This window comes from Myodes glareolus, chromosome 2 (assembly GCF_982192425.1).
Source record: "Myodes glareolus chromosome 2, mMyoGla1.1, whole genome shotgun sequence".
Classification (NCBI taxonomy): Eukaryota; Metazoa; Chordata; class Mammalia; order Rodentia; family Cricetidae; genus Myodes; species Myodes glareolus.
This window is the reverse complement of record NC_142027.1, coordinates 63,663,976-63,683,782: the sequence shown is the minus strand read 5'-3', so window position 1 is coordinate 63,683,782 and position 19,807 is coordinate 63,663,976. Positions and strand designations below refer to the sequence as shown.

Sequence of the window (19,807 nt, the reverse complement as noted above, 5' to 3'; positions counted from 1 at the left end):
TGGATGAGAATGGCCCCCATAGACTCATATATTTGAACCCTGTAGTAGTTAGAGTGTATTTGGCCCTATAAGATCATAATGAGTGGCACTATTAGAAGGTGTGGCCTTGTTGAAGGAAGTGTGATCTTGGAGGAGGCTGGATGACACTTGCCTTTAATCCAGACCTAGAGGCTGGACGACACACTTAATCTGGGCCACACCTTCTGTTGGAAGTGTGTCACTGGGGCTGGCTTTGAGATCTTTTTCTCAAGCTTCACTCAGTGTGATGGTCAGTAGACGTCCTGCTGCCTGCAAGATGTAGGACACTAAACTGTTTCTCCAGCACTGTGCCTGCCTATATGCCACCATGCTCTCTGCCATGATGGACCAAACCTCTGAACTGTAAGCAAGCCACCACAATGAAATGTTCCCTTTGTAAGAGTTGCCACGGTCATGGTGTCTCTTCACAGCAATAGTAAACCCTAAAATAAATTTTCTGTCCTTAGTTGATGGAACTTTTTTGGGAAGGATTAGGGAGTGTCACCTTGTTGGAGGAAGTGTGTCACTGGCGTTGGGTTTTGAAGTTTCAAAAGACTCCTGGTATTCCCATTTACCTCCTACTTCTGGAGAAAGATGTCAGCTCTTAGCTACTGCTCCAGCACCATGTCTGCTTGCCCACTACCATGCCCCTTGCTATGATGGTCATGGACTCTAGCCCTCTGAAACTGTAAGTAAGCCCCCAATAAAGTTGTTCTTCTGCAAGTTGCCTTGATCTTCATTTCTCTTCACAGCATTGAAAATTAACTGTGACACTGATTAAACTGAAATCAATATTCCCAGAATTCTTTTTGTTTTTGAGGAAGTAATTGGGATAGGTTCTCTTCAAAAGAAGAGATAACATTTGTCTTCAATCTCTAGAATTCTTTTGCTTCCCTTACTTCAAGTGATGGCTCCCTATCCCTGTGCACATTTGAGATCACAGTCCCTTGCTACAGCAGGCTGTGGCCATGAGGCACCAGCCCAGAGACAGGAACATTTGACACCAGGTATGGAGTTAAGCCCTCTCATCAGCAAACTGTTGCTGGGTGGCCCCTTAGAGAAAGTAAAGAATTGAGCTCCTGCATGGTAGATTGACACATGATGAAGTAATTTAGAACCAACGGGGGGACAGTTGGCTGTGAAAGGAGTGTGTGGTCCAATGTACTTAGCTTCTAGAATAGAATTTCTAGCCCAAGCCAGTCTGTAAATCCTTAGTCTCTGCTTCTCTACTTCTTTCTCTCTGGTTCACTGATCAACACTAACCTTTACGCCACCCATGGGGTGTACACAGATTGAGTGCTAGATACTTTTCAGGTTCCAGATTTTAAAAGTCAAGTCAAATAATAGAAAGCCTTCTAAATACAGTGTTTACACATTTCCTTGTAGTATAACACAGCTATAGTAAAATACAGTATTTACACATTTCCTTGCAGTATAACACAGCTATAGTAAAATACAGTATTTACATATTTCCTTGTAGTATAATACAGCTATAGTAAAACACAGTACTCTAAATTGTAATCCAGTTTGCTTCTCTGCACTGTCATGTGCTGTGCTATATTCTCTGCCACGCTCTCTTCCCCACCAGCATCACCATGTAGTGCTTTTCTATGCATCCTTCCAGGCCCAGTCCAACGCTCACCTTTTCCCTTTCCCAGGCTTTGACGAGTGTTCCTCCCCCAGCTTCCACCTGCACTCCCACAGGCCATTTCCAGAACTCTCCCCATGCTTTGTAGAATGCTTACAAATGAACCTTCCTGCTAGACTTGAGCTCAAAGGCAGACACCACATTGTTTGCCATTTATGCCCCCTGCAGCACTCACTACACATTAGTTAAATGGAAATGAGAAGATTCGTCAAACAAATTTGGCTTCAAATGTGCCTGAAAAACCTGTTCTACATTTCGATCACGAACTAATAGGTGCATTATAAGAAGCTGTGGGGACATTTTGATTCAGAAAAGGAACACAGCATACTCGTACAAAGCAGATACCTTCCCATGAATATAGTGTACAGCACCACTCACACTATTAAATGGGATAAAAAGCAGGCAACTCAAGATAGAAACTTAAGTTTTGTAAGCATAACATATTAAAAAGGTAAAATGAAATTATGTCTTTTTTAAATTATTGCCTTAAAATTTATTACGGTGAAAAAAGGTGTTTTTTGTTTCTTCCTTTCTTTCAATCTTGCTAAGAAAACAAAATCGAGATCCACTGGGCTTTAACTGACAAATAGACTTATTTTAGCTAACTTAAGCCTTTTATGAAAATTAAAAGTTAAAACATTTTCCATTTTACAACTCAAAACAGGCACTTTAAAATGATATTTGTGCAAGAAATGCTTTTTTTTCAGTAAAGGACGGAAGCTTATACATAGTTGACCTCAATTAATTAGTTGTTTCTTTTTCTCTAAAACGATGAGAAGAATGTCCCTCCTACCAGAGTTAAAAGAGCTTTGTTCTCTTGTCACTATCAATCCCCTGCTCAGCATAGTCAGAAGAGGATGGAGAGGGCACAGCAAAGGAAACCTAGAGAAAGGAAACCTCTTCCGGGAACTTCTCTCCAGCTAATCAGAAATGTCCCAGGGCCTTATTTTTCTTTCAGTAATAAAATGAATTGGTGTTTTAGACTAAAAAGAGATCTTAAAACTATTCTGAAATATGAATGATCTCATGTATTAACAGTATAAGATATGCAACTGATCACCAGGATCTATTGATCAAAGGATCTATTCTCTTTTCAGTGTAAGAAGTCCCCAAAGCAAAGGGCTGCTGCTTCTGTGTGGTGGTTTGAATGAGAATGGCCCCCATGTGTTCATGTATTTGAATGTTTGGACCCTACTTAGTGACCAGCTTGGAAAGGATTAGGAGATGTGGCCTTGTGGGAGAGGTGTGGCCTCGTGAGAAGAGGTGTGTCACTGGGGTGGACTTTGAGGTTTCAAAAGCTCACTCCAGAGGCCAGACTCGCCTTTTGCTCTTTCTGTCTCCATCCTGCTAAGTTGTACGCTCCCAGCTACTGCTCTAGTGCCATGCCTGCCCGTTGTCATGGTTCCCGCATGATGATCATGGACTTAGCCTCTGAAACTGTAAGCAAGGCTTCAATTAAATGCTTCCCTTTTATAAGTTGCCTTGGCTGTGGTATCTCATCACTGTAATAGAGCAGCAACAAATACAACACTGGGCCAATAGGGAGCTATTTTAAATAAAATATTTGCATTTTGTCAAATACTTTGCTTCCCTTCCTCTCCCCATTCCATCATCAGAGTCAGCTCCTCAGGTCTAGTTTATGCCATGCACACTCCCTTTATCTCTAGTCCACAGACTTTTTTCCTAAATTTTAATATTTAAAAGTCAGTGTTTGCATAGCCAGGCAGTGGTAGCACACACCTTTAATCCCAGCACTTGGCAGTCAGAGGCAGGTGGATCTCTGTGGAGTTTGAGGCCAGACTGGTCCACAAAAAGAGTTCCAGGACAGCCAGGACTGTTGCATAGAGAAACACTGTCTCCAAAAACAAAAACAAACAAACGAAAAGAATCAACATTTGCTAATGACCTATTTTTTAGGTTGTCATTTATACTGTTAATCTATAAGGACATCCTATTAACTCCTTTATTCCTAACAACAAGAATATTTTGAAAATGTGATACAATATATTCAAAATCACATTAAAGGAACCCAGAATTGAAGCAAGATCCTCCTATAAGACAGAGAAGGTATCATTCTGTTCTTTGTTGTGACTGAAGTTTGTGCCACTCCCAGAATTCACCTGGAATAGCACTGGGCCTTACCTTGTATCTGGTTTCAAGTTTTCTACTGTAGAAAAGGTTTGATTGGTAATTTGAATGGATTTGTTCTTCCCGCTGAATGACCCATTTTCTCTGGATATAACTTCATATTCTGAAAATGGAAGAAAATATCAGACACTTGTGTTATGTCTTGGTTGACCTAATTGACTACAGTTCTAGGAACATGATCTTGAAAAATAAATTTATTTTAAAAAATATGTACATGTGCTTGCAGATTCCTGTGAAGTCAGGAGAGGGTTTGGATTCCTGGAGCTTAAGTTACAGGTGACTGTGAGCTGCCCAACACGGGTGCTGGAAATCTAAGTTATGCGCTTAAAGAACAGGAAGTGCTCCTAACAGCTGAGCCGTTCTCTAGCCCCAAGACTATGATCTCATCTTCCAGCAAGTTTCGGTCACCAGATGGCAGAAGTTCTCAAAGCATTTGGGGATTGAAATACTAACTAATCTTGCTTTATCACAGTGGAAGAGGCTCTAATAACTGGTGAAGACTGCTGGCCATGGCTTTGCTGAGTCCGTGCTTCTCTTCCCTGCACTGGGCCTACAGCAGGGGTCACAGGGACCCCACTGACCAGCGAGTCCTCCAGCAATCCCAGATGTGAGCCTGTTTCCCACTTCTTGTTTGACTCTCCTCTTCTCTATGTAGAATCAAAGTGTGCCACAAATTGTAACAAATTCAAAACTGACTCTAGGTTTCCTATTTTCCATGACCATTTATAGAGGAATTTGGTCCGTGTAGCACAATCAAAATTTTTCAGCTAAGTCGCAAATTTCCTGGGAGTGAGGGAGCTTTGATTTATTTTTATTTTATTTTCAATTTCTCCAAAGCTAGTTAAAATAATTTTTAGCCTGTTTGGAAGATCTCAGCCAGTTTAGAAACTGGGTTGGTAAAAAGAATGGTATTTAAAATCTTCTCAGAGGTGTCAAGCCTTTACACACTTTAGGCTGTGTGATTTTTTTTCTTGGCAAAATCATAAGACTGTATTTTCAAACATTGGAAGGGAGTTCTGAGAGGGAGGGAAGGAATTCAGCTTTAAAGCTCTCAGTTAACTAGGAGCCCATAACAAATGCAGTATCTTTTTCCACCTATGGCACTTTGGCTGACAGAACTTCGCTCTGTCTTAGATGTGTTTTTTGTGCCACAGCTTGACACAGCTGGCCTGGTTTGGAACTACTATGCTACCAAAGCTTCCCACCATAGTGTCCCATCCTAGTGCCACAGTCTTACCGGTGACGGTGTCATTTAGTGGCTTTTCCCAGTCCAAGATGACAAATGAGGGGCAGCCTTCGACGGTGACTACGGTGAGGTTGGTAGGTGGGTTCTGTGGTGGGCTGGTGGCATTCCCCTCTGTGGCTTCCTCTGTAGGGAACCGTCTGACGGAGTCAGTGATGGAGCAGGGACTGTTGTCTGGCTTCGGGATGTACCGCACATGAGGGCCTAAGTGTGGGGAGGAGAGAGGACTCTGTCAGTGCATACTTGTGAGGGAGATGGAGGAGGCAAACTGTCAATTTGATCATCTGTTTGAAGAATTTAGTGGCATATTCTGAGCAGACACTTGAAAATAGTGCTGAGGAGCTGGGCAGTGGTGGCGCACACCTTTAATCCCAGCACTCAGGAGGCAGAGGTAGGCAAATCTCTGTGAATTTGAGGCCAGCCTGGTCTACAAGAGCTAGTTCCAGGACAGGCTCCAAAGCTACAGAGAATCCGCCCCCCCCCCACAGCAAAAAAACAAACAAAAATTAAAAAAAGAAAAGAAAGAAAAGAAAAGAAAATAGTGCTGAGAATGACTTAGTCTTAAAACTCTAAACTCCTACCTCTGGGGTTTATGGTATATGATAGAGATCCTCTATAGATATACCTGGTGTTAATCTCTTCACATATTGTTTGGTCTCTTCAGAATTAGTTCCTACCTCATAACTTATAGGTAGTGAGCCTCAGGTAGGAGGAATGAGCATCACCATCTGAACAAAGCCAGACTTACAAGGACCAAGCAGTTCTTAAAAACCAACTGCACCTCAGAACAAAACTCGAGAATATTTTAAAAATGAAATATACAACACCCAGCAAGGTAAAATTCACAGGAAACTTGTTAATAGTGAGAAAAATCAGTCCTTTGGAACAAACTTCAAACTCACACAGAGGTCAGAATTATTATTCAAGGAAGAGGCAGATAGAAAAATGACCCATTAAATAAGATCAAGATGACTCAAAGCAAATTTCTAGAGATGAAAACTATGTATAGGATGTAAATTACGTGAGATAGACTAATATACAAGATACCACAAACAGAAGGCTTATAGACATAGGACATGACTAACAGTGTGTGGGGTGCAGGGAATAATGGACAATGGACATTGTGAGCTTTGGGAAACTGAAGAGTTCTCATATGGACATAGCTCCTAAGGTAGAGGAGGGGTTGCAGGAGTACAAAATTATCTTAAGAAATAATGGCCTCAAATGTCCCAAACTTCTAAATCACAAGTTACAAAGGTAAAACTCAAAAACCTTTAATAACAAAAATATAATGAGAACTATATGAATCATATGAAGCACTATTAATAAAAACTCAGGGTCAGAAATTGGGGTTCAATTTGATGATCCGAAAAGCAAAACAGCCAGCCACTGGCTCTTACCTCAACCTCAGTCTGAAATGGCGATCCTGCCTTCTGGAACCTCAGAATGAGACTGTGTGTGTGAGAGCTGTCTCGCCCTGTCTTATATTCCTCTCTAGGGCTGGGACTGAAGGTGTGCACAGCTGGGATTGAAGGTGCATGTCATTGTGGCTACTGGGATTAAAGCTGTGTGTTATTGTGGCTACTGGGATTAGAGGTGGGTGTTACTATAACCTGGTCTATAAGGCTGACTAGTGGGACTGTTTTACTTGCAGATCTTCAGGGAGTCTTTACTTATTAAAACACATTTGAAATGCCACTAAATTTCCCTTTTGGTCTAAAAAATGAAAAAGAAGGCTATAACTAATATAAAATCTATATACAATAAGTACAATATATAAAGGCAATAAATACATCAAAAGGACAAATGTAACCCCCACAAAATGACAAAAGATGCTAGTAACAGTGTGGATGCCTAAATACAATATTTTAGTGCAAGTATAAAAGTTAATTTACTTTTCAAAATAAAAACCAATTCATGTAGTGGATATTGACAATAATAGTGCAAAGTCAGGAGGAAAGGAAGAATCCACAGAATGTAAGAATGTTGGTGTAGGGCTCTTCCTTGTCACTGGATGGCAGATGGCATTAAGTTAAAGAAGCACACTGTCAGTCCCCACAGGACAACTAAGACCAGGAGTTGTAAGGAACAGGACGCATAAAGCAGAATCATAAACTAAAGGGAGGCCAAAAGAGAAGAAAGAGAAAGCAAAGATTAGGTAAATAGAAAGCAAGTAACAAGATGAACATTCACCCATAAAGGTATCACTAGTAATTTCAAAGGTTCATAAACCACAAACAAAACACAGAGACTATGAGTGTATAAGAAAAGGAAGACCCAATACTATAATGTCTAAAAAAATGCATAGTGTAACTATAAAGAGATTAGATTATGGTTCAAAGTAAAAGGTGGAAAAACGATGCAGTCCAGAGAGAACATGCCCGGATATGTAAATATCAACAAATTAGATTTCAGAGCAAGATGTCCTTCAGAAATAGAAAACACCTTACATAATGAAGGCAAGGCTCAATCAATTGACAATTTATTATAGTCACAAATAATTTAAACCTGTACCCTCAGTAGGCTTAAATATAGAAAGACACGGATAAAACTGTAAACTAGAAGTTGGTGTTAAATGAGGTTGAAAGCCGTGAAGCCTTATCCCAGTCAGCCCAGGGCTCTTAGGACAGAGGGACTCATAGGCACAGTGCACAGCTCCCGTGACCACTCATGTGAGAAGGAAGCCATTTGCACGGCAAGAAGAGAGGCCAATCTCAGAATCCTTGCCTTCAGAATTGTGAGGAAAATAAACCAGTGGAAATTTCTGTGGAATTTTGTTAGGGTAGGCCAGAAGAGTCAATTAAAATCATAATTATATACCACTTTGCACCTGTTAAAATGACAACGGCATTTTAAAACTTTTCTGCACCTAGTACTGGTGAGGAGGTGGAGAAACCAGAGCCTTTATCAATACTGTCAGAAATGTAAAACAATACTACTGCTTTGGAAAACAGTTCCACAGTATCTTAAAGCAATCTCTGCATCCATGAAAAGAGTTATGCTTTCCCATGTTTTGGTTTGGGCTTGTGCAGATATAACATAAAAAGAATCTCAAAATGTGACTATTTGGATCACCTCTATTTACTTGGTATTATGGTGAAAATGGCTTCTCCTAGGTCACTGTTACTCTGACCATACTCTGACCGGTATGCAAAATACCGGTATGCAGAGTGGACCTGAGGCTAGCCTCTCTGAATCTGCTGCACCTACTGCCCAGTTGACTTGCAGGAACATGAAAACTCCACATTGTAGTAAGCTCCTACAATATTTACACAAAAATACCTGACTGACCCACCTACCAGAAGAGTCCTGCCTAAACTCAAAATGCAGATCCAGACATACCTGTGAATCTGGGCTTCCCAAGATTATCGGTTTCTTTCGTTGGGCTTGAACTAAAATCAGTCGTATTGCCTGAGAATGAAAACAGCATGAAAAATTCAGTGAAAGATAAAGAAAAATTCACAGTACATTGACAAAGCAGTACAGATAAATACTAATTACCATTCCTCCCAGATACATTGCTTGTGGTTGGATTTCCGTTACTAGTCTTACAATACATTTTTATCCTAAATAAAAAGACCTTTAATTGTCTCCTGCAGCAAGATGTTCTGGGGTGTAACAGTAGTGGATTAAAAATTAGAACAATAAGCTAATACTTACTTTTAAATTAAAATATCTGTAGTTCATAGTAATAGGTAATTTAGTAGTCTAATTTTTAAATTGGTAATTGGATAGTCTACATTTTATAAAACAAAACAAAATTTGGCATTTCTATGTCTGCCAAGGAAAGAAGTATATTCTATAGCAAAAGTTTGATAATAAGTATTACTCTAAAATTGAAAAGACAAATATTCCTAAAATTGCAGGAAATAGGAGACCCCCGAGCTTTTGTTTGCCCTAATTTGAAGTGTTTGAGCATCTTGCAGCACAGCGTCTAGTGAGAACCAACACACTAACCAATTTCTTCTTCAGAAGCAGGAGTAGTTGGATGCTTTTTCTCTGCCTCTGGTCTCTCTGCGGCTGTTCTGGTAGGTTTGAGTGTTGCCTTCAGCGGTGGGGAAGTCACTCTACTCGAGGAAATGATTCCTGTAATGCAGAATCAAAGGAGTAAGGGCAGCGCCAAATTTCCCGTTATTTAATCAATAAGCGTTTATTAAGCACTTACCATGTGGTTTGGCACTATCAGCCAGGCTTGGAGAGAAAACAAGACCTGGTTCCTGATAGAAATAGATGCCTGAGCCAAGGATATTGAAACATCACTGATATTGTGAAAGAACTACATAAGGTCACCGAGGGGACAGAGAGAGGGAGTGGTTGTCTATGGGGAGAGGGTAGCACCGGGGAAGCGTGTCTTCACAGACGTGCAAGAGCTTAAGTCTATGAATCAGGGAAGTATGACAGCTGAGGGAAGAGAAGGCCCAGTTCCAGCCTACGTGTGGAGGGCCAAGAAAGGGCAGACCATGGACAAACTTGAGTATCATTGCTGGGGATGCTATTTTAAGGGAAATGGACCATGAAAAGATTTCCAATAGGGAAGTGACAAAAAGGAAGGATGAGACTTCCATCTTAGCCATTTGGTCAGCTGTGAGAGAGATGGGATGGCCTTGCTTAGGAATGACCTGGCAGACATGGAAGATGAGCAGACTAGGAAGAGAATGATCCCCAGGGCCATCTGCGATCTGGCCTAGTGGCCAGAACAGTGCTCCTCTGAGTTGCTATGTTCAACTCCTTTTTGCTAAAGTTACTTATCAGTCTCTAAATCTAGATTCAAGGTCCAAGCAAGACTGAGTGTGTAGTACAGTAAGTAAGCATAGTATAGAGTGGGTTTTATATTCCTCCTAGGAAAAGAAGTCCTGCTCAGACTACTAGTCAAGGGGTAGTAACTGGACTTAAGGATTTGGTTCAGTGTGACTGAGTCACGTAGATGGAGCTCTGCTACCCACTCCGAACTCAAGCCATTGGTCCTACAGGTAGTGGGCCACAATAAAATGGCAAGCAAAACCAAGAGAAGTGCTTTCCAGAGCTGAGAGAGTCAGCAGGAAATGTCAGCAACATTTTCACCCTGGCAAGAAAAGAGGGACTTGGAGGTCTCCGTAGATTTAGAGATAGGCAACAATTGGTAGATGCCACGTGGGAGCCAAGACTGTTCATAAGCATTTGTGAGAGACACTCAGAGTACACCCAGACATCCAGTGGATTCCTGAATCACTAGAACTGTACCAATATAATTGCTAGTTTGCTAGGCTTTGAAGTGGAGTCATTTTCTCTCAGAGGTGGATAATGGAGCATGGACAGCAGTGACCTAAGCTACTCCTAGAAATAGGAGGTGCTTGTGGCTCCTCCTCAGGCTCAGGGGCAGAAGGCCTGTGCCAAAGCTATACTTTCTGACAGAGAACAGGCTACCATAAGCCCAAATCCAAGACCAGTGAACAACACAGCCTCACCCGGGGAACTCCTGCAGGGGTGGTCCCCTGGATTCTCATGGCACATGCTGGCATCACAGTGGCTCATCAGTGGGACATGAAAGCAAGTGCCACTCATGCCACAGCTGCTTCACATTACAGGGAATGAGAAAAACCCGGTCTCCTCATGTGGCATTCACAGGACTTTGACCCAGAAAGACACAAACCACAAGTTAGGGCCTGAATCCTCCCTTACACATAGCAACCTAGAGCGGTGGTTCTCAATCTTGCTCATGCTACGGCCCTTTAATACAGTGCCTCACGTTGTGGTGACCCCCAACCATACAATTATTTTCCTTGCTACTTCATAACTGTAATTTTGATGCTATTTTGAATTGTAACAAATATTTGACACGCAGGATATCTGATATGCGACCCTGTGAAGGTTCATTCAACCCCCAAAGGGGTTGCAACCCACTGACCCAGAATCATGAAACATCATACATGTCATTAGCACGCCTGTTTTTTATCTTGCTAAAAGGAGTGACACAGCTCCTGTCACACAAACCCTCCGCACTTTCATCTTCCCCAGCCGTCCTTAACACTTTTATCCAGTGTCCACCTACCAGGTATTTAGGAAGCTGAGCTATGGAAAAGGAAGAACAACAAGGAACTCACAGTTTGCTAGCAGAGTCCCTAAGCAGGAGTAAGGTCAAGCTTTGTTTTGATCTAGAGCAATTTTTACTGGCTCTTCATTTCCTTCATGTATTCGTTTAGTTATTGCTATCAAATTCCCTCCATATTCTAAGCACTCAACGAGGCTCTAGAATTTCAGAGAGAAAACACTAAGGACTGTTATTACACAATCACAAGCTATGTGAGGAAGATAAGAACACAAATAGCTACAAAGTCGTTTGTTTTTTGTTGTGTCAGAGATGTGTACTGAGGGCCACAGAGGGCATAGTGGCGATGCTAAGACTTCTTTGTGAAGCTGGAGGAGGGGTGAAGTGGCATAGCCAGGTCTGGTGGGACCATTCTATGACAGTGTGAACCTAGACATGGAAGTAAACGGCTTGTCTGCTCAGAGTCCTCCCCCGGACACGGTAACCCTCGCAATGACATGAAGGCAAAGCCAGTGATGGGACATTATTTCCACTCTCTCTGAGGGTTGGCCATGTTCAGTATCTCTCTCTTCTTCTTCTTTTCCTTTTTTTCTTTTTGGTTTTTTGGGAAAGGGTTTCTCTGTAGCTTTTGGTTCCTTTCCTGGAACTAGTTCTTGTAGACCAGGCAGGCCTTGAATTCACAGGGATCCACCTGCCTCTGCCTCCCGAGTGCTGGGATTAAAGGCATGTGCCACCACCACCCGACACATCTCCTATTTCTACTCTGAAGCCGTTGAAAGCCAAGTCAGCTTCTCTCTAGGCTCCAAGCATGTAGGTATCATAGAAGCAAACTGGTCTAGATATGGAGGAATGGTTTCTTTACCCACTCAGAGTCAGTATGTTAATCCTCAAAGCTGTAGTTATCAGCACATGTCTTATTACACATGCCAGTGGCTTGCCTACTGCCTAAACCAGCATCCCAAGAAGGGTCGGGGTGGCCAATAATATGCAGTCATGGAGAGAGAGGGAAGATAGGCGATGGACATACCTGCACTTCCTGGCTTTCCGGTGACATTATTCGGTGGTAAAGGTTTTCTCTGTGGAGCTATAGGTCTAGGGGGCACAGGTCTAGGTGGTATGAATGGACGACGAGTTCCTGGAATTGTGGCTAAGAGATATTATAAGAGATATTATATTATAAAGTCAGTGTTTATTTCAAAAAAATCAGTTTTGAAGAAGCTTATATAAGTAGCAGGTGGATGGTAAGAGCCTTTTATAGTTTATAAAAAACCGCCTATGAGCAATACATAGTGGGATTTCTCTAAACTTATTGTTTGTTCTCTAAACAATAAACCAGAAGTATTGATGAACTTGGCCATTTCCAATCATCTTTAGTTGTGTGCCTACAATTCTGTCTACCAATTTGACTTTGAATTGTTGAGCACATATATAATTTTCATTTTTTTTGTGGGAGGTTCACACTACCCCTAACTCTAATATAATTATAACTGAACAACGCTGGAAATTTTCAAAGGTAGCAATCATGGCAGGAATGGGCATCTGGTGACTGGAGAGCAGGGCCACTGTGAAGCAGCCGGATTGATGCACTACACAGGGATTCCTCGCTAGGGGACATGACTAGGAGCCAATTTTACCAGTCACTTTGCTCTCCCACCCACAAGTTTTCTACAGGGCTACCATCTCAAGAAACTGTACAGTTTTATACAATATCCTAATTGGCAAAGGAGAGGAAAGTAACATGCTTTTTATAGTTTGTGCAATGAAGTCGACTTTGCAGAGCGCTTGGAGAAGCTAAACATGTCTGAAGCAGCTCACCTTATCTCAAATGTTAGCCTGTTATAGTTGAAAAAAATGTGTTTCTTTCTTTGTAGAATTTATGTTGACTTAAAAATAACCAAGAAGAATTCTCCACCCAGAAAAATACTTTTTGCTTTAAGTATTTTCAAGGCTACCAGGAGAAGAGACGAAGAAGAAAGAGCTAGAGAAAGATAGGAGATGGGGAGGAAGCCTGCCCATGAGCTTGCTCGGGTGAGGAGGGCAATATAAACACTGACACCTGAGAGCAGCTCTCTGGCAACCCTTTAAATAACAGAGAGACTGGAGTATGAGAGTCATATGGCTATTACATATAACATACTCTTAAAATAGGAACGAACATCATTTCAAGCCAAAATATAAATAAATCACATAAGAGAAAAACTTGAAAAAACAATCTGAAACTCAGCGGCTCTGTACCACCTGTCCATGGTGTCTCTTCAGGATAATACAGGAAGCAACCGCTGAATTAGTATCCCCCAAAGGGTTTGGAAAGAGTGGAATTTGCACTTTCTTTTCCCAAAGATGGTCTTTTGGAATGTTTCTCTAGCAGCTTGCATCTTCTGCTAATTTGATTCTCACACACAGAGCCATGCAGGTGTTGTTCATCATCCACCATTGCTATCACTGTGCCGACTTCAGAGCTGAGGGGCCGGAGGGGCCACATCACTCCTTACCTGTTTTTTTCGTGGCATGTGAGTCCACTGACATATTTCTTCCAGTACTTGACGGCTTAGGTGCTTGCTTGGTTCCTAGGAGCAGAGACAATTAATAGGAATAACTGTATGGTAAAAATTTGCTAAACATTCTTTGTCATGGACACTCGGTGGAGCTGTCAGAGAAGTGTGCACCTCTTACATAAACACCAATGCATTTCTGCCCATTTTAATTGTCTTCTATTACCCAGACATAAAAATACTAAAAATCCTACATTCGTGAGTTGTACTTTTCTCTCAAGAGCTGGCACTCGGCTGTGGGTTTTGGTTTTGTCATAATTTTCCATGGCATTCATCCTGCGCTGGCTGCCTGGGAGGTATTGCTTCACCAGACAGATTTTTACCAGGAGTGAATTGTCACCTCCTGCCAGTTTTTATGGGTACATTTTGTGGTTAAAAAGGTAATTTCCCAACTCACCAATGCTCATAAAGAAACCTCAGAATCCAGTGTGGTTGGGTTTATACTTATTGAACTGGCTTAAAAAATACCCCTGTGCCGGCCTTGCCAATTAGACTGCTGAGGCTATAAACTGGATCTTTACCTTTGGCATTTATAAAATAGTCCTGAGTGGCCTAGAACCCCAACTTGTTGTTTGGAAAAAACCAATTCGACTTTGCATTGTGTGATATTTTCTTCTTCTGTCTCCCTTAAACATGGTGGTTATCTGGCCATTAACCTGGGATAGGTTTTGGACAGCTTCCCTAGGATGCAGATAATCAGTATGTCTCAATGTAGATTTGTAATATTATTCTTATTTTTAATAATGTTTGCTTTCTTTATACAATTTTGTTTTATTGTTTGGTATTAACATATATTATTTTTCATTTCTCCCCCTACATGTACTCTGTCCCTACTTTGATCTCTTTCCAGTTCATGGCCTCTGGTCTCTTTTTTCTTGAATTGTTGTTATACACACATACACAACACACACACACTCATAAATATATGTGTATGCATATTTATATAGGGATATATAGATATATTCCTAAATATACCGATACCACCTGCCCAATCTACTGTTACTTGTATGGATAATTTCAGGCATGACTGACAACTGGTACTAGATAATCAATTAGGGAGAAGCTTTTCCCTGAGGAAGACTATTTCTCTCTTTTTAATATTTCTTAGTTGCTTGTAGTTCTTTGTCTAGGGTTGGGGGCCTGCTGAGATTTCCCCCTTCCATGCTGGCATGTCTGTTGGTGGCACTCTTGCTCAGGTCTGGTTTAGGCAGTCATGGTGATGAGACTTCATGGGTACAGCTTTCCTGCTATTTCTAGGAGGTATAAGTTCACAGCGAACATCTAGTTCCTCTGGCTCTTACAGTGTTTCTTTCCCCTCTTCTGTGACTGTATTACAAAATAATCTTCCTTAACATGTCTCATAATTTTTTCCTTTGAGACAGGGTTTCACCAGACAGCCTTAGCTGGCCTAGAACTCACTATGTAGACTGTGCTGATCTCAAACTCATAGACATTCACTTGCCCCTGCTCCTGAGTGCAGGCATTAAAGGCTTGTGTCTCCATGCCTGGCGCTGATAGTGTTTATTAAGAAAGAACAGAAACAGCTTTTAGAATCTAAGTAGGAAATATAACTTCAGAAATGATCATCCTAAAGAAGAATCCATACGCTAATGGCCTAACTGTAGTTTGCATATTAAAGATGAGAAAACTTATTTAATAACCACTTAGTACATTAACAATGACACCATGACAATTCAGTAACTAAATGCCAACAACTCTGGTTTTATAGTTATGACCCAGAAAAAGTAAGATGATTTTAAACACATTTAAGTGTGTAGGCAGATATACTAATCAAATATAAAAGTTTTGTTTGTTGTAGTTTGAATGAGAATGTCGCCCCATTGGCTCATGTATTTGAAAACTTGGTCCCCTATTGCTGGTGATGTTGGGGGAGGTTATGGAACCTTTAAGTAGTCGAACTTTGATGAAAGAAGAACATCACTTGGGGAGGGTGAGCTTTGAGAGTTTATAGCCTTGCCCTACTTCCCGTGGTCTGTGTTTCCTGTGTGTGGTTAAGATGTGATCTCTCAGCTTCCTTCTCCTGTCTCTGTGGCTCCATCCTTTATGGAATTCAACCCTCTAGAACTATAAGAACAAATAAACATTTTCTTAATTTGCTTTTGGTCATGGTGTTTTAGCACAGAAACTAAAAGCAACTAATACAGAAGTTGATACCATAGAGTACAGTTGTTGCTATAAAGAACCTAACCCTGTTGACATTTGGAGGAATGTGGAAGACTTTGAAAATTCTTTCTAAAAAAGCTGTCCCTGTGACCTGGTATTCTTGGTTCCCTGAAACCGGGGAAATGGATCATGTGATTGATTATTCTGTAAATGATATTCAGGCATAAAAAATATTTACACTGTGCCAATAAGATGACCTGATTTGGTGACTGATTTTGATTTACCGTTATTTCTCAAAGGTAACACACACACACACACACGCACACACACACACACCCCATATGCACACCACATGCACATGTCACACACACCACACATACTGCATCACACACACACATATATACACACACACACATACACACCCCATACATACATCACACACCACACAGACATCATACACACACATACCTCACATCATGCACACACAACACACACACACACACACATATCACACCACACCACACCACATATACCCTAGAATGCCAATAGGCTGGTGTTCTTTGAGTTGATTTTTATAAGCCCTTCTTCAAATATCTTTGAAGATATTTGTTCTCAAATACAACATATTCATTTCTAATACTGTCTAAGCACTCTGTGTATTTAATACTTGATTTGAGCTTTACAAAGTCTCTGTGGGATATAGCTTCTAGGACCCACAAATGAGGAAGTCGAAAGCTGGATTAAACAAGCTGCTCAAGGTCCCACAGCTAGGAAATGCTGGGACCCAGAATCACATGCTCTCAACACCAAAGCCTCTTTCTCAAACACCAGGTCCTCCTTTTGACTCCTTCTTCCTTGTACTCCTCACAATGATGCTAAGTGACTATAGTCCTATAATCTTCATCTCCTGAAATGGCTGAAGTGCCTCCCTATATGAGAGTTATTGACCTTGGCAGGAAAGCATCTCTCCTATAACCATGTCATTGTGTGTCACTCACAGAAAATAGTTGCATGCTTTCAGCAGTTCCTATAGGGCAAATGCAGATCCGCTGAGCCCAGAATGAGTACAAGTAAGCGCCTGAAGGCTAAAGTGAGTTGGAGATTAAGGAGAAGAGGGAGGGAGGGACATGGGTCAGCAAGAGGGAAGGTGAGAAGAGGGGAGGGAAAGAAAGAAAGAATAATTAGAGGAAACGAAAAGTCTTCCAATTGCTTTCTACACAGATGGAGACAGAGACAGCATGCCGTTATGATCTCTAGATATAAATCACAAATCAACAGCACAGCAGCCCTTGAGAAAAGATAAACCATAGTAGTATCTGGAAGCACTGGAAAAGGCCCTGCAAACAGTAACTTTTGGCTCAGTGAAAAGAGTTGGAGACAGACAATGAAGCCCCAGACTCTGGTAAACAAGTGAACTAGTGCTGGCCTGAATCAGAGAGGGCAATTTAACATTGAAGGCAGCACAGACACTGAATGAGGAGAAAAGTTAAAGAAAAAACCATTATGAGGGACACTGTAGAGAATGGATCGTACAGAGAGTACCCATCAGGCAATCTAGCCCAGGCTGTGAGCTGAATTCTTTTCTCCCAAACAGGATTAATTGACATAAATGCTTAAAGGCCAGTTGGCTCTGAAGGCACCTAGACTGGAACCTCAGTATGGCCCACCACTGCCATATGGGAGTTTTCCAGAAGGCTGCGGATTTACGTAATTCATCACTTAGTGAGCTCTTGTCCAAGATGAAATAATGATTTTGGATATTTCTAACCATAGTAACAAAAGCTTTGCAAACAAACTTGTTGATTTCCGACTGTATCAATGGAAATCAATACTCAGTGAATCGGAGACTCTACCTCCTGTGACAAAAAGGGGTGATATTTATGTAGGATTGTTCTCTGTGCTCCAAATTTTAGCTCCTAGCTAAATCCCGAGCCAGTTGCCTGGAAGATTTAGCCACAGTCTAGAAAAACACATACCTCACCCTGAGGAGTCTGAGCTCCCAGTGAGGCAGTCTCCTTGTGGGGGCAGTAACATGTGGTTTCCCCATTAGGTTAGAGACAGAAGAGCCTGATTCTCAGCTGTGTGACAGTCTGCCAGCTCACATGCTCTGAGAAGTGTCACAATTATACTCTTCCTGGCATGCAAGGAGTCTTCAGAAGTGATGGTCTGATGACAAACCGGCCCAGCAGCTGTCATCTTCCAAGAGAAGTCAGACTCCCTGGACCCACAAGTTTCTTCTCTAGAGTCAGGCAGTAAACTCCACTGTTTCTCACAATGTCTCGATTTGGAAATTTCTAATGTGTAGGACACCTCAACTAAACTGTTATGTCTATGTGTGGAATCACAAAACAGCAGAATAGCGGGAAAATGATCCATCCAAGTTATGAGCAAGAAGGCTTGGGTTAGCAAGAAGGCTTAATGGATAAAGGCCCACAATGCCAGCCCACATGCGCACAAATAAATAAATGTAATACAAAAATTCTCAGTCACTGTAGGCTACTTTCTAACTTTAAAATAAAGAAAAATCAACTCATACAATGCAAAGCAAGAATCTACAGCGGTGTTAAAAAAAAATTCAGAGCTATTCAAGGCAGCGTCCAGCTAAGACTGACCCCCAAAGGTGAGGGTGGCTGGGTGCTGTCTGCTGACCTTCCCACCTGAGAAATAAACAACACAATGATCCTCCACGGAAGGCCTCAATAGACTGACAACACAGAACGGCACAGAAACTTTGTTTGGACGCTGTGAGAGAAACAAGGAATGGGGAGAAGGCAACCCAATTGCTCTGCCAGTGTTCAGTGGCCACTTTCTCCCATGAGTAACATTACAGAAGCTCTTGTCTGTCCCAAACTATTTTGAACAAGATATTACAAAGATGATTAATGGATGTAAGCTGATAATGACAGATAATTGGTTCAAAAATGGGTCTTGAAAAAATTCATACTGTTGCTAAGTTAAGGTATAATAAGGCTATTGCCCTCATTTGATGACTCCCATTGTCCTAGAAAGAATCATGTTTGATTATACTGGCGGTCAAGAGTGCTCTAATTAGAACCATAGCAACTTTTATTTTTTGTCATTGCTTATTTTCTCTGCCTAAACCTAATTTCTATTTTTACTTATGCAACCTCCAAGGAATTATTTGAATATTAAATATGTATACTTAAATTCCTCCCAAGAGGATCTGAGTAAGGATAGCTCTTGTTAGAGTCAGTCTATGCCAATCTGGGAAATTCTGCACTGCCAAAACTTCAGGTAGGAAGAATGAATGAAATCGTTCAGCACAAATAGGTAACTGGGTATCTCAGAAATTCACAGACTGGCCTCTTTCATTTGGCCTGAAAATAAATGACCAAAAAAAAATTTCCAGAATTTCAGATACCACAATACTCAACTAAATAAATCTAAATGACTTTTAGACTAACATCAAGCATTATATCTCTTTCTTACCGGGAGCTGATTAAATGTAACATATATGTATTAAATTCATCTAATTTTCATGCATTTGTACATGATTTTTATTATTAAAAATATCTCAAGGGAACAATGCAATTCCATTTGCCCATGAAATAAATAAGTTGGGTATTTAAATTTTTATTAGATCTGTCCACACAGCTCTAAGAAGTTAGGGCTGGGCCATTTGATCAAAGTGGTTTATAAGCTTTAGAAGGACTACAGCCACAGTCACCAGTTGTTATTGTTTTGAATTAAGTCTACTTCCTCTTAAATTCCATATTGCAGACTTCTAGCAGATAAAGGCCTTTTAGAAAGCTGTGATGGCCCCATGGGAGAGTATAGGAGGGATACCAGGTCATTTCACAGACTGATCTGTGTATAGGAAGTGGTTTGAAAACAATGATTTTTTTCTATTTTCATTCTGTAACTAATATCTAATTGGAGTTATTTTTGAGAAATAAAACTATATGTGGTAGCTAACAGTAGACTAGGTTTAGAAAAGTTGGAAAATTCTTTTTCAGCATTTTAAGGGATATTTGAAATTGATTTTGAAATGAGTTAAAACTTTAAATTTTATGAATATTTTCCAAAAC

The 19,807-nt window shown here is 41.0% G+C and overlaps 2 protein-coding genes across 18 annotated transcripts in view; one reads left to right on the top strand and one right to left on the bottom strand.

Moving 5' to 3' along the window:
• LOC146895641 (golgin subfamily B member 1-like) overlaps positions 1-18,237 on the top strand; it is a 53,946-nt gene extending 35,709 nt beyond the window's left edge. The window contains exon 5 of the mRNA XM_087900951.1: positions 16,980-18,237. Coding sequence (XP_087757077.1) covers positions 16,980-17,015 — 36 coding nt within the window. The 3' untranslated portion in view covers positions 17,016-18,237. The remainder of the gene's footprint in view (positions 1-16,979) is intronic.
• Positions 1-19,807, bottom strand: part of Abi3bp (ABI family member 3 binding protein) — a 213,545-nt gene that overhangs the window by 7,825 nt on the left and 185,913 nt on the right. For all 17 annotated transcript variants that reach the window (XM_087900842.1, XM_087900875.1, XM_087900880.1 and 14 more), the window contains 6 exons: positions 13,575-13,649; positions 12,110-12,229; positions 9,015-9,143; positions 8,400-8,468; positions 5,052-5,261; positions 3,809-3,917 (listed from right to left, as the gene is read on the bottom strand). In XM_087900842.1, the coding sequence (XP_087756968.1) occupies positions 3,809-3,917; positions 5,052-5,261; positions 8,400-8,468; positions 9,015-9,143; positions 12,110-12,229; positions 13,575-13,649 (712 nt within the window). The remainder of the gene's footprint in view (positions 1-3,808; positions 3,918-5,051; positions 5,262-8,399; positions 8,469-9,014; positions 9,144-12,109; positions 12,230-13,574; positions 13,650-19,807) is intronic.